Raw genomic sequence first — 14,826 nt, 5'->3', positions numbered from 1 at the left:
AGTTTATAACTCAATAATTATTATTAAATCAAGCATAGGGACAGCGGGTTTAGCAGAGCACATTAGCCCGTGTTCCGAGCTGTCAGGAGTTTGTTGAATATAGTTTGTGCATCACTGCCTATCTTTGACTGTCCCCATGAGTTATCTCTATAGGGAAGTTTCTGACTGTACAGAAAGCTGTCAGTCTGTTAGGACTGTGCCTACATGCTTGCCAGGCCTCCTTTCTCAACCCGCTCCTGTAGAGATCAGGTACATATAAGTACACAAAACTACGTCTTAAAGGAGCAAGAAGCTGAGTGCTAGCTCCTTCAGTGTGTGCTTGCTTGCTTATTTATTTATTTATTTATTTATTTATAACCGACTGCCTGCTTTTGGGAGGTGCTCTTCTGCGGCCTGAGGAGAATGACACGCTCACTGTCCTCAAGGTGCTTAGATCTTAAGGCGATAGAAAAGCAAAGGAGCGTAGTGAGCTCATACTTCCTCCTGGATATCAGAAGTCTGGAAAACTACACTGTGGAAAGAAAGGTTTGTTCTCCAGGGATTCACTAGGCAAGGCATCAGTATGCCATTTTGGAAGTATTTTGTCTTCTACAGTCTGTTCTGAACTTCAGATGCTTTGTTTTAATAGCTTAATTCACCCTTCCAAGCTATATACTTTTGTGGATTTTGTTTGTTTTTTTGTTTGTTTGTTTGAGACAGGATTTCTTTGTGTAGTCCTGGCTGTCCTGGAGCTCACTATGTAGACCAGGCTGGCCCCAAATTCACAAAGATCTGCCTGCCTCTGCCTCCTGAGTCCTGGGGTTGAAGATGTGGCCACCATTGTTCATCCTGAGTTTTAAATTCATATTTTGTAAACTTCATGCTATGTAATTCTAGAATATTTTATTTCCCCAATTCTGAAAAGAAACCTGCTATGGCCTTTGTGATGGTTGAAATTTTGATTTAAGATTTTGTAATTGTGGAATCCTAGGCCAGAGGCCTCACTTTGGAAGCCAGTGAAGTAGTTCTGGCCATTCATCCCAAAAGGCCAGTTGAAGAGACAAATGGTGGAGGCACTAGGGGAAAGTATCGAAGGCTTTCCCCACAGTTTTCATTCTTCAGTGTGTGTACAAAGGTAGAGTTGCTGAGCTTACCACAGCGGAACCATCTGACAGTATTCCAAAGCACTGTAGGTGCTTCTGTCTCTGTACATCTTGTCAGCCTGTGATGTTAACTGTCTGTCTCACTGTGTATGTCTCTGTGGGCGAGAAGCTGTATCTGTGGCTTTGATTTGCATTTTCCTAACAATGTTAAGCATTAAGTAGTTTTTGAATACTGGGTTGATACTCTTTTCAGTGGAGATTTCCTTAGGCCAGATGATAGATTTTACTTTCCATGCTCCATCCTGATAATTTTTTGTTGGTGATAATGAATAGTCATTAAATACCTTTCTGTGTATTCAGTCTTGGTAATAATATGATTTTAAAACCATCTAGAGCTGGGGATGTAGCTCAGTGATCTCAAGTGTGCTCTGCACGCACGGAGCCTTGGGCTTCTCTATTCCTGAGCAGGTGTGCAGGTGTGCACACGCGCACCCACACGCTCACACACACGTTCTCAGAAAAATAACACCAAGAAGGGTAATTTTTTCTAGGAGCAGGCATACATGTTGTGGTCCCATAGGCTTGGAAAGCTGAGGCAGGAGGATCACTTTCATGTAGGAGTCTGAGGCTACTCTAGCAACACAGAGAAATCCTGGTGTCATTTTCCTCTCAGTTGCTGGTAGAATTCCTGATAGAAATGAGGGAGGAAGTTCATTTGGGTCATGACTTGGAGAAGATAATCCATCATGGCATGAAGGCGTGGTAATGGGACTGGCTTCTATCTGCTGCAACATGAGTGTGAGGTAACTAGTCAAATTGAGAAGTCAGATATGAGACAGCGCTCCAACAAAACACCCCAGCCCCCAGCTCCCTTGCCCCATTCTTTGAGTCAAGCCCCACTTCCTAGAAGTTTCACAAATTAGGAACACTAGATGGGGACTAACTGTTCAGTCACAAGTACACTTCATATTCAGTCCTTCATTTTTCTACTCCTGGGGCCCATAGCCTTATGGCCTGGAATCTGGGCTGAACTGTATCCCTCAAAGCCTGCCCGAGTGACCGCCTTCCTCCAGCCAGACCCATCAACTAAGGCTTCTACAGCTTCTTGAAGCAGCCCGCCTGCTGTGGACCAGGTGTTAGTTACAAGCAAATTGTAGCCTGGAAAGCCTAAAGGCTAAAGACTGAAGTACCTGCCTGCACCTTGTTTTTCATTCTCAGTGACCTCACTGATGTTGTTAGAAAACTTGTTCTGAGTGTCACGTTTTTGTCACTTTCCATTTTGCTGGGCCAGTGAGAAGCACTGAAACACAGGACTTTGCTTAGAGTACTCACCACAAAGAGGAGTGCTGGGTTCTGTACACCTGTGGAAACCACTTACAGGATTGTTTCTTCTCTCCCCCTCCCCACCCCCCATTATGTTTTTTCCCCCCAAATTTCCACTCTGTAGTCTTGATTGGCCTGGAATTCATTTTTTAGAAGAGGCTGGCCTTGTACCTAAAGAGATCTTCCTATCCCTCTCTCTGCCTTCTGACTGCTACTTGAGATTTTTGAGACAGTGTCTCACAGATGTCATCCTGTTCTCCAACTCAACTGTGTAGTTGAGGATGATCAGGAAATCTTCCTGCTGCTGCTTCACAAATACTGAGGTTACAGTAGTGAGCCGTTATGTCCTGCTTTAAATGTTTTGCTTTTAAATTATAAAAACTAACCAATGGGTCTTTAATCCCAGCACTCAGAGGCAGAGACAGATGTACCTCTGAGTTCAAACTAGCCTGGTCTACATAGTGAGTTCCAGGAGAGCCAGGGTTACAGAAAGAGATGGGAGTCCATCAGCATGAGTCAAAAAAAAAACCCTGACATATCAGCTAGAGAAAATGCTGGATTTTATCATACTATTCAGAATGGCATATAATCTTAAGGATTTTTTCTTTTAGATTTAGTTTTTATTATATAAATATGAGTGATTTGCCTGCATGCATGTGTACCTGTATGTGCACCACATGTCTGCTTGTTACCTACAGAGGTCAGAACAGTGTGTCCGCTCTCCTGAAGTAGAGTTAAGGATATTTGCTTGGTAGTGGTGGCTGCCTTGCCTTTAATCCCAGCCTGGTGCTGGGAACAGGGCTTGGGTTCTCTGCAAGAGTAACAAATACTCATAACTACTGAGCCATCTGTTAGCCCAAAAGTTAAGATTTGTTTATTTCTAGAATGCAACTATTCTTGCATTGTAGTTGATTATAAACAAACGAAACTATGGAGAATGAAGCTGTGGCTAAGGGGAAACCTCTGGTGAGTTGATAATGCTTTTCTCTGCTCCATAATGTACTTTGGTTGGGGATCTCTGTGTGTCTGTCTCTGTCTCTGTCTCTCTCTCTCTCTCCCCCTCCCCCTCCCTCCTGAGGTCACAGGCGTGGACCACCATGAGTGGGTTACGTAGTGCTGGGGTCAAGTCTAGTGCATGTGTGTGAAACAAGGTGTTTCCTCCCACCTGAGCTCCAGCAGCAACAGCACTGCTGCTCAAAACACAGGCTTACTTAAAAACCTTCTCTCTATTTTCTACTTACTCTACATTACCTTGATAATTAAAAAAACAACCAAAAACAGGTCCAGCAATGTAGCTGAGTTGGTAGAATGTTTGCCCAGTGTCTGCAAAGCCTTGTGTTTGACCATCCGGATTGAGTGGTGGCATACACCTGTAATCTCAGAACTGCAGAGATGAAGGTAGGCTGTTTTGTGAGGTTGAGGCCAGCCTAGGCTACATGCAACTCTGCCTCAAACAACAACCAAACCAAACCAAACCAAACCAAACCAAACCAAAAACCCCCAAAACAACAAAAAACCCTGAGTCTCAGTTAAGAGTGTTTTAGAAAATGGAAGTTATTTCTAACTATTCTTAGAATAAAAATTTGAGAAACTCATGTTTATGGGCAGTAGGAAGTTGGTTTATTAGAGGTTAGTTTTCCTCTGAGTGAGGTGCACACCTGTAATCTCAATACTTGGGAGGGTAAGGCTAAGACTGAGCTACACAATAAGTTTGTGTAGTCTAGGCTACTCAGTAGGATCTGTGCAACTTGTTAATAGTAATCATCATAGGAGTAGCGTCATCGAAGAGACAAGTCTCTGGGGATGTCCGTGAGGGATTACCTAAATTAACTGAGTTGGGAAGACCTGCCCTGGATGAGTGGGTGGTACCATCCCATGTGCTGGGTCCTGAACGGAATCAAAAAGGTGCAGCTTGACAATACTGGCATTTGTCTCTGCCTCCTCACTGCAGTGAGACCAGCTGCCTAAAGCTCCTGCCCGGTCCTCAGACTATGAGCCCAAACAGTCTTCCTTGATTAACTTACTTCTGTATTTCTTACAGCAATGAGAAAAGCAACTATTATATTGTCAGAAGATTAAAAAGACAACAGTAAGGTTTCTCCAGTTAGAAGTTCTATGGTGCCCATGGCTGTTTTCTCCCTTTTGTTCATGGTACACAGAAAACATAGTGCTTCCCCCAGCTCCCACTCCCACCTCTACAGAGCCACTGGAGTGGGGACGTGAATTCTTAGTGGCCGTGTGTCTAGGTAGGGTTTTTTTTTTTTTTTCCTTCCTTTTCTAGAATGATCTCAGAATTTTAAACTTCTCCCTGGTCCTCTGTGTCTACCATGCTTCTATCTTGAACACTGAGGCATACATTATCATTCAGCTCTGCCCCGTCAGGGCAAACGCCAGGGCATTTGTTTTCTTCTTTCTATGTAAGTTTTGCTCTATAATGCTGTAGATATTTTTTAAGCATGGCAATGAGAATTTTGTAATGGCCTACATTTTAAGGTTTTATTAAGAAACTATAAAGTTTGTTTATTTTTAATAGGGTTTCCTCGTGCCCAGCTGCCCTTGAACCCCCGATGCTCCTGCTTCTACCTCCCAAATACTGGAATAATGTTTAAAGTCTTACTGTGTACACATTGCTACCTACCCAGGACCTTCATATCTTTTGCCACTGAGTGGTTACCTCAGTTTCATGTCTAGGTTTCTCTCTCCTCAAATTACGATCCTCCTGCCTCTGTCTTCCACATGGGCCATCATGTTTGGTTTGTTTCACTCTCCCTTTTCTGTTTTGGGAGCAGAGGAAGGAGACTTATTGAGTATACCTTAGAAAGAAGACCAGATAGCAGATAAGAGGGCCTGCTGACTCCATATTCATCTGACAAGTAGACTGCTGCTTCATGATTTAGTGTGTCTTTCTTGTGCAGGGCCATGCTAACCTTGTCCCAGTTTTAACAAGTGTGTTGCTGAATTGAGCACCAGGTTCTTAATAAGTCTTCTTGAATTTTGACTGCAGTATATTCATTACAACCCAGTAGTGAATTGAGATCATAGAGCTGGCCTGCTTCAGACCCTGTACTTGCTGGCTTTATGATTGTGGGCATGATCCCTTGTAATTACTAAGGGGTTTTAGGTAACCCATGAAGAGAGTTAACCCATGAAGGGTGCTCATGGGCTTATGGTAGAGCACTTCCATGTACAAGGCCCTGGGCTCCGTCTCTGGTTCTGCTAAAGCAAACAAAGCAAAGCAGCAAGTTCTTTCATGGTGTCCCCAAACTTGTCCTTCAGGGTTAGGTGCTGTCATTATGGGGTTGCTGCCAGTAGGAGGACATGTTAAGAGTTTACCTATTAAGTACATGTACTTGCATGTATGCACCAGTAGATGACTGATAGAGGTGAGTGCCATAAATTGTAGAACAGCTGGGTCATCAGGATAGCTTCCTCAAGTGTGGTTTACCCTTTCCCCTAGCCATGTAGAATTAGAGGATAAGCTGAAGAGAAGCAAAAAATGTGGCAAATTCCCTTTGGTCTGGTCTGTAGAGTTAATTTATACAACTTGGAGTATGATTTGGACATTGGAAATCTCAGTGAGGCTCAGCCATGTGCTGAAGTGCTCCTGCTGTACTTCACATGCACAGCACTGTGTTGGGTAGGGGAGAGCAGCCCCTGGGCTCACATCTCCTCTCTCTGCTGTATCTCTGCAGTATGACTTCTCCTTGGAAAAGAAAACCATTGAGTGGGCTGAAGATATTAAACTAATCCAAGAAGCTCAGCGAGAAGCAGAGCGGAAGGCCGAGGAAGCAGAAGCTAAAGTGAATTCTAAGAGTGGTCCAGAGGGTGACAGCAAAGTGAGCTTCTCCAAGACTCACAATACAGCCACAATGCCGCCTCCTATTAACCCCATCCTTGCCAGCTTACAGCACAACAGTATCCTCACTCCAACTCGGGTCAGCAGTAGTGCCACAAAGCAGAAAGTTCTCAGCCCACCCCACACAAAGGCAGATTTCAATCCTGCGGACTTTGAGTGTGAAGAGGACCCATTTGATAATCTGGAGTTAAAAACCATTGATGAGAAGGAAGAGCTGAGAAACATTCTGGTAGGAACCACTGGACCCATAATGGCTCAGTTACTGGACAGTAACACACCCAGGGGAAGCTCGGGGTCCGTGTTACAGGATGAGGAGGTCTTGGCATCCTTGGAGCAGGCAACTTTAGATTTCAAGCCTCTTCATAAACCCAATGGCTTTATAACCTTACCACAGTTGGGCAACTGTGAAAAGATGTCGCTGTCTTCCAAAGTGTCCCTCCCCCCTATTCCTACAGTAAGCAATATCAAATCTCTGTCCTTCCCCAAACTTGACTCTGATGACAGCAATCAGAAGACAGTCAAGCTTTCGAGCACTTTGCATAGCACATCCTGCCTCCGAAGTGGCGCATCCCGGAATTTCCTAAAGCCTTCCACCCAAAGCAGTGCCAGTGAGCTCAATGGGGACCATACTCTTGGGCTTTCAGCTTTGAACTTGAACAGTGGCACAGAGGTGCCAACACTGACATCCTCCCAGATGCCTTCCCTGTCTATCTTGTCTGTGTGTGCAGAAGAATCGTCACCTCCAAATACATGTCCCACAGTAAGTTTTCAGTCCTAATTTACATTCCAAAGGTGTCTTCAGTGATTCCATTTAGCAATAGACTTGCCTCTCCCACAAGGTTTAGTGTCTGATAGTGCATGGAGAATGGCTTTGTTTCCTGATAGGATTCTGCTTATTTTCCTGAAGGCAGCTTAGGTATTTATTTTTGGTGGTTATTCAGTGCTAGGGATCAAACCCAGGTACTCTGCCACTGCACTAAATCCCCAGCCAAAATTTGTTTAATGTTTACCTCCCTGCATCTTTAAGATCATCTTCTATGTAAATATAAGGGATAACACAACCCTTGTGAATTCTATGAATTGTGTGTCTCTAATCTTGGTTCCTTTTAGTGCAGTTATGTCTTAATAGGTTTTGTTTTGTCTTGGCGGTTTTAGTTGCGGCAAGGTCTTACTATATGGCCTTACTATATAGCTCTCCTGCCTCCACCTTTTGAGTGCTGGGATCACAGGTATGCATCCCTGTGTCTGCTTTTTAGTTGTCTCTATTACCCATCTTCTTTCTCAAGCTTGCAGATGTTCCTTGTCACACCCTTTCCTTTCCTAGTTTCCCATTCTACCTTTTTTCTTTCTTTCTTTTTTTTTTTTTTTAAATCATAATGTAGTTCTTTTGGAATTACATTTCTTCAGACCACATGGTTCCTAGTAACCGTTAGAAATTAAAGTCTACAGACTGTAGTTGTGTGATTCTGGTTTCTCCTGTCAACAATATCCACTGGGTAATCTTAAAAGAGGGGGCCGAGGGAAACCTGTACTGAGTACTCACACTTTATATACTAGGATGGATTAATAAGATGATTACAACTTTCCTCACCCTGAAGAAAATCTATTTTGCTACACCAAATGATGGCAAAACAGAGCAGTTTCTTTGTCACATAGTACAAGCTTAGTTTCTGATGTGGTGCTGCAGCCCCAGAACATGTTTCTGTATCCTGAGCCATAAGTCCCAGAGGCTCATGCTACACTAGCTCATAGATGTTTCTAAATGATAGCATGTAGAGAGCCAGGAAGGAACAACAAACCCTTAGCCAGTGGAAAGATGAAACCCTGGCCTGCCTTACTAGTACACCATCCTGGCAGCAGCAGTCAGTCAGGAGAACGCCTGGCTTGTGAATGTGCCAGACCCTGGCCCAGGTAAATGTGACAGGCTGCTGAGCATGGTTTCCTCCTTAGAGTGGCCTGGATCCTAATTCTTCCTGGCCAGTTGCTGGGCTCTGGTCAGCACGTATTCCTTTTCTTGACATGTTTAGGTAAATGATACTTTAGTAGTTAGGTAAATGAAAAGCACCTTGGAAAGATGGAAAGATGGGGGTTGCTCAGCCAATCAATACCTAGCCTCATTTAGATGAACCCTTAGAGTACAAAATCAGAGAACTAACAGTGGAGTTTTCTCAAGCAGAACACCCACCATTAACCATTGTTTGGCCAGCCTGACGACCTTCACGGTCAAAAGAGGGCTATGCTTTCAGTTCATAGGTATGAACAGTTGGAGTTCTGGTGCTCCCTTAAGGGAGTCTTGATCACCTCCCTTGGGAACAAAGCCTGGTTTCCATCTAGGCCTTCATAGTGTGAGGCTTGGGAGCCCTCGGGAGAGAAGCACATTCCTCCATGATTGTGGGGGAGCACCCCTCAAATGGGAACCTTAGCAGGACTGAGCCTGGAACCAGCCTCTATCTTAGATGGCCTTTTTCTTCTCTTCTCTTTTTGAGACAGGGTTTCTCTATATAGCCCTGCTGTCCTGTAGATTCTGTCAAACCATCTACCAAACTCAAAGATATCTGCCTGCCTCTGCCTCTGCCTCTCCCTCTGGAGTGTACCACCACTACCAGGCTAGATGGCTGGGTTTTGATTTCATGGTTTACTGTTTAGATAAACTAACACTAGAAGTTAAGGAACTCATAGGTCCTTTTGAGAATAGTCATGCAATGTGCCATTATTCTTAGGTAGCATGGAACTGCCTCTCAGTGTCATTGTTCTGCTTTTGAGTGAGGCTTGTTATGCCCTGGGCCGCTTATCCAGTTTACTCTCACGCAGGCTCCTTCCACTTGCAGTTTCTGCAGGAGATCACTTTCCATGTGGACTCTGTGATTCCTAAATTTATTAATTATAGCTAATAAACAAACTATAGCACCTATCGATCTTTACATTTTCTTTTTGCCCTATGGTTTTTGGAGACTCAGCCCGGGCTGGCTGGAACTTGGGGGCAGGGCAGTTCTGTTTATACCTCCTGAGTGCTAGAGTTATATAAATTTCTCTTTTAAATTGTTTCTAGCATTTAGAATCCTTTGGTTTTTAAGCTTTCCAATGTGTTTAGTATTTTATATATTGCCATTACTTTATAAGCTGTTGTGGAGGTCAGAGAACTCTGGAGCCTGGTTCCTCTTGCCACCTTTACTTGGCTTCTGGGACTCTGGCTTAGGTTGTCAGGCTAGGATGAGAAGTGGCTTTAGCCTGGTGAGCCACAGTGCCATGAGTGGTGGTGTGCTGTGTAGTCCCTCTACTCAGAAGGCAGAGGCAAGACAATCATTGAGTCCAGGAGCCTTTGTTTTTATTAATTAATTAATTTATTTTTTAAAGACAGGGATTTATGTGTAATACTGGCTAGCTTAAAACTCACAATGTAGATCATACTGCCCTCTCCTGAATTAAAGGTGTGCATTACCAAACTGGTGAGTTTGAGATGAGCTTGGGCAAAATATCAAGGAATTAAGACCAACCCACTAACCAAGGCTTATGTTACAAAATAGCTCTTTACATCTCCTTTCTCCAGCTCTGCAGGCAGGTATTTTGAGTTCATTAAACTCTTCCCTCCCTCACTCCTTTCTGAGGGAATGAAGGGAGTTGGTTTTCCTATGCTGCCCGGGTTCCCTTTGGATTTTGGTGATCTCCATGCCTTCATTTCCCCAGTTGCTGGACTGTAGGTATCCACACCATTGTGTATGGTTCTTCAGTAATCTGCTGGGATTTATCCCCGTTGTTTCATATAACTGAGTGTGTGTGTGTTTGAGGAAGGGTCTTGTTGTGTAGCTTAATCTAGTCACTATGTAGCCAAGGCTATCCTTTATCTTTGTGTGTGTGCATGTGTTCACATGGAGGACAGAAGTACCTTCTTTAGTCACTTTCTACATTCCCTGGAGGTTGCTGACGGATAGGCACTGGGATTACAGCCATGCACCATCATGTATGCTAGGCATTTAAGTCAGTGCCGAATCCTGTGTAGAAAGCCTTTACCAATTGAGTCATCTCTCCAGCCCCGTCCTTTATGTGCCTCAGCCTCCTGAATACTGGGATTGCACATGTGCACTGCCAGGATGAGCTTGCTCCTTTGCTAGTTTTGTTTCCTTGTTTCTCTTAAACCATTGCTGAAATTTCTCTAGTTTTTTGCTTTTGCTTTTGGCAAAGTCTTATATGACCCAGGTTGGCCTCTAACTCGATTCCCTGCTTCTGCCTCCCAAGTGCTGGGATTACAGATCTGCCGGGGATCCAGCCCAGGGTTCTCTGCATGCTAAGTACTTCGCTAACTTAGCCACAGCTCTGTATATTTTCTCATTTTTATACATTAAAAAAATTTAAACACATTTATTTTGTGTGTATGTGGCCATAGTACACAGGTGAAGGTCAGAATACAGCTTGTGGGAGCTGGTTCTGTTCTTCTACCATATGGTTTCTAGGGGTCTAAAAGTGGTCAGGGTTTGTGGCAAATACCCTAACCTGAGCCATCTCTGGGCCCTTCTTTTTAAAAGATTGCTTTATTTTTATGAGTGTTTGCCTGCATGTATATATGTGGACTGTGTATATGCCTGGTAAATTCAAGAATGTTGAATCCCAGAAACTAGAGTTACAGTTGTGAGCTGTCATGTGGTGCTGCAAAGCAAAACTGACTCCTTTGCAAGAGCATAGGTACTCTGTGCTGCTGTGCGGTCTCCAGTCCACTGGTCTCAGTGCCCAATTCCAGCATTGCAGGTATATTCTGAAGCTGGTTTTGTTCAACTCCACTTCAACCCATGGAAGCTTTTTAAGTCCCCTACCTTCAGTCTCTGGAAAGTTTGAAATTTACTAGTGATACGTTTTAGTTAGTTATTGGGCCCCCTGGGTCTTTACAAACTGAGATTTAACCTGACATCCATTTTATGTTTGCCAATAACCACATTTAATCTTTTTAATGAAAAAATCCCTAATGAGGTAGGACTGACAGAATGCAGTAATGGTGTTGTATCTGGGTCTGGGGTGTAGCACACACCCATACACCCATATTAATCATAATCATGGGTTATAGCCTCGATGAATGACTTGAAACACTCTAGTACTAGTAATTTTGACAAGGGATCCTTTTCCATTTTTTGGAGATAGTCTTGCCGTGTAGCCCAGACTGTTCTCAGCTTGAAGCCCTTCCTCCTTAAGCCCCAGTAATGAGGGATCCTTTAAGCACTGTCCATTTAGGACCTCCTTAATTAGTGTGGCGCTGTTGGATTACTAAGACATTATGTGGAAGAGTCATTCATCTGTCTCTATTAAACAAAGTATTTTAGTCGTATTATTTAAAAAGGAAAGGATACTTTGCTCAGTCCTAGTTCTTAAAATCGTGTGCATTGACCTGGAGAGATGGTTCAGTGGTTGAGAGGAACTTACAAAGGACCCAGGCTTGGTTGCCAGCACCTATATTATGGCTGATAACCCTATGTAATTCCAGTTCCAAATCTCACAACCTCTTCTGGGCTCTGCTGTCATCAGGCATGTACATGGTGCATACATATATAGATGCAGGCTAACATATACATAAAAAAAAAAGAAAACCATAAAAATATTTTGGGTGTGAGCACACTGGAAGCAGAGGGAGGCAGATCTCTGCTTTTTGAAGCCAGACTAGTAATCCTAGAGAATTCTAGGCCTATATAGTGAGACCCTATCTTTAAAACAAATGATTATATTATATCCTATGACTTTATTATAACACCTTCTTGGCTATTATCTCTAATATTTATTACAAATGATATTAAAATGACTATATACAGAGATAAGCTTAAATTTTTTTATAGATTTATGTATATGAATGTTTTGCCTACATACATGTTTTATATAGCACATGCATGCCTAGTGTCTGGGGAGTTCAGCAGGTGTTGGATTTCCTGGATCTCAAGTTATGGATAGTTTTAACTATCATGTGGATGCTAGAAACTGAACCCAGATCTCTGCAAGAGCAACAAATAAATGCTCTTAACTTCTGAGCTATCTCTCTAGCCCAGAGGTTTGCATTTTAATATTCACAGAGATTAGGTTCCTAGAAGTATACAACTAGATCAAAGACTTTTATCAGGCTTTCCTACAGCCACACTTACTTGAAGGGCACAAATATTCCTAACAGCATAGCTGTTAGAGGACTGCACATTCCAAAAGCTAGCTTGCTTGCTTGCTTGCTTTCTTTCTTTCTTTCTTTTCTTTCTTTCCTTCCTTTTTCTTTCTCTCTTTCTCTCTCTCTCTCTTTCTTTCTTTCTTGGTTTTTCGAGACGGTTTCTCTGTATACCCTTGGCTGTCCTGGAACTCACTCTGTAGACCAGGCTGGCCTCGAACTCAGAAATCTGCCTGCCTCTGCCTCCCAAGTGCTGAGATTAAGCATGCGCCACCACTGCCCGGCCCAAAAGCACTTCTAAAAGTGTTTATAATTAGAAATATATGCCCACATTCTGGCAGGTGTTCCTGGGGCTTTTAAAGTGAGACATGCACATGGTGGAAGAATAGTTCTGGCTTTTTGGCTGGGCTCATATGAGGGCTGCTTTTACTTTTTAAAGCTGGTGTCTTGCGTCCACACAGAGTCTGCTTCTGAGAAGGGCTGTATAATCTGCAGAGTCTGCAAGAGCATAGATTGCTTTAGCTTCTGCTCTTCCATGGCTGCTATAACCTGCTGAAGCCCCTGGGAATGGACTGCTTAGAGCATGTTACAATAAAAATGGCAGCTGTTAGTCTGCATGCCTGTGATCCTCCTGGTTTCTTCAGTTTGAGAACACGTGCTTATAGCAGAACTTACTTTGGGGCAGAGGACTGACTTCTCCTTACTGCCCTGCTTTACCCAATGGAAAAAGTAACATTATATAATGTTTTCTTTGGTTCTTGGAAGCCTAGACCCCGAAAACTGTTAATTTGGTTCCCATGGCCTGTAGTGAGCTGAGCTGCCTTTGAGCCTTAGGCTTCATTATCAGAGGTGAACCAGTCAGATGATATTAGGGAGGTCTGGTGGCAGGGAGCAAGCTGCTTGTAGCCATGCAGTAGACTGTGCCTACAAGTCCAGCCTAGTGTGGCTAATACTCCTTCCTTCTGTCTTGGCTGCAGAGGACAGCAGCTTTATCAGGGAATGAAACAGAATTATGTGATGTGGGACAAAGGTAAGTATCCTCAAAATCCCGAGGCTAGCCATGCATAGGAGAGGCAGGAGTGAGACTAGGATAGTCAGTGACAGAGTGGCTAAGTCTGCAGTGAATGAATCTTAAGGACTAAGGAAGAGTTAAGGGCTAATGAAATGACAGAAATCTGCACAGCCCTCCAACAGTAATTCTGTAGGTAGGTTCAACCTCAGGACTGATTTTAAGTCACAGGGATCCAGGCATGGAACAGCATGTGATGTCTGAACATGCAGGAACTCCCGGTGAGGGCACCAAGGGTTGCAGGTATTTCCCAGCTTTTCTCCTGGTGCTCGGTACCTCTCTGCTTTCCTCCCTACAATACCTGGACAGCAACCTGGGCCTCAACTCACCATACTTAGATTTTGTTTTTCTATTGTCAGGTAACCCCTCTAAATTTCTCAGTGTCACAAGTGCCCAACATGGCCAGCTGTCCCCAGGCCTATTTGGAACTGCAGGCACTGTCTCCGAGTGAGCGGCAATGTGTAGAGACAGTAGTCAACATGGGCTACTCATATGATTGTGTCCTGAGAGCCATGAAGAAGAAAGGAGAGAATATTGAGCAGGTGAGGTGCTGGTGTGCAAGGTCAGGGTTGTGATCTTGCGGTCCTCAAAGTGCTTGCAACTCCAGCCTCCTTCGCTGTGAGTATGTGGAGACTTGGAGTGTCATCAGGGAAGCCAGAAGTTCAGCAGTAGCCCTTCTTGAGGACTGCTTGGAGAGTCTGGGAGAGAGCCTGGGGGTGGGCACTCGAGCTGTTGTCATTATCCACCCCTTTGTACCTCCAGAGAGGACAAAACTGAGCATATAGTTAGATGTCTTAATCTACACTTCTTTTTGAGATAGGGGCTTATGTAGCCCAGGCTGCTCAGAACTGAGGACTCTGCCATTTTTATTGCATTGGACTCGTGGTCCTGAAGGCTAGCATTACAGGTGTGGTCTTACCTCCAGAAACGTTTGTCATGGCTGCACAGGAAGTTCTCAGTAGCATACTATAATTTTCAGACATGTGTTGTATTTTTCTAGAGAACTATTGTCATACCCTGGCTGAGTTGATATTCCGTGGTTGAGTCAGCTGTGGCAGTACCTCCTTTGGGATGTGGCTGCTCATTTCTAGAAGGGTATGCTTTACCAAGTAATTACCGTTTGTTTACCAAGTAATTACTGAGGTTGTGCTGTGCTAGACACATTCAAGGCCCAGAGTTCTGATAACTGGGGAGGGACAGGGAGCTGACTTCACACAGAGGAGTGACAGTAGGAACTCAAGTCTTGTTTCTCTCTTAGATTCTTGACTATCTCTTTGCACACGGACAGCTCTGTGAGAAGGGTTTTGACCCTCTCTTAGTGGAAGAGGCTCTGGAAATGCACCAGTGTTCAGAGGAAAAGGTAAGAACCTTA

At 43.8% G+C, this 14,826-nt stretch overlaps 1 protein-coding gene across 4 annotated transcripts in view; it reads left to right on the top strand.

The window, feature by feature from the left end:
* Ubap1 (ubiquitin associated protein 1) overlaps window positions 1–14,826 on the top strand; it is a 41,766-nt gene that overhangs the window by 25,430 nt on the left and 1,510 nt on the right. For 3 of the 4 annotated variants that reach the window (XM_034502418.2, XM_076935160.1, XM_076935159.1), the window contains 3 exons: window positions 6,098–7,021; window positions 13,814–13,996; window positions 14,713–14,814. In XM_034502418.2, coding sequence (XP_034358309.1) covers window positions 6,098–7,021; window positions 13,814–13,996; window positions 14,713–14,814 — 1,209 coding nt within the window. The remainder of the gene's footprint in view (window positions 1–6,097; window positions 7,022–13,813; window positions 13,997–14,712; window positions 14,815–14,826) is intronic. The other variant, XM_034502419.2, reaches the window with a different exon arrangement.

The sequence above is a fragment of the Arvicanthis niloticus genome, chromosome 5 (assembly GCF_011762505.2).
Source record: "Arvicanthis niloticus isolate mArvNil1 chromosome 5, mArvNil1.pat.X, whole genome shotgun sequence".
Classification (NCBI taxonomy): Eukaryota; Metazoa; Chordata; class Mammalia; order Rodentia; family Muridae; genus Arvicanthis; species Arvicanthis niloticus.
Note: the sequence above shows the minus strand (reverse complement) of the source record. Positions and strands in the feature narration are given on the sequence as shown.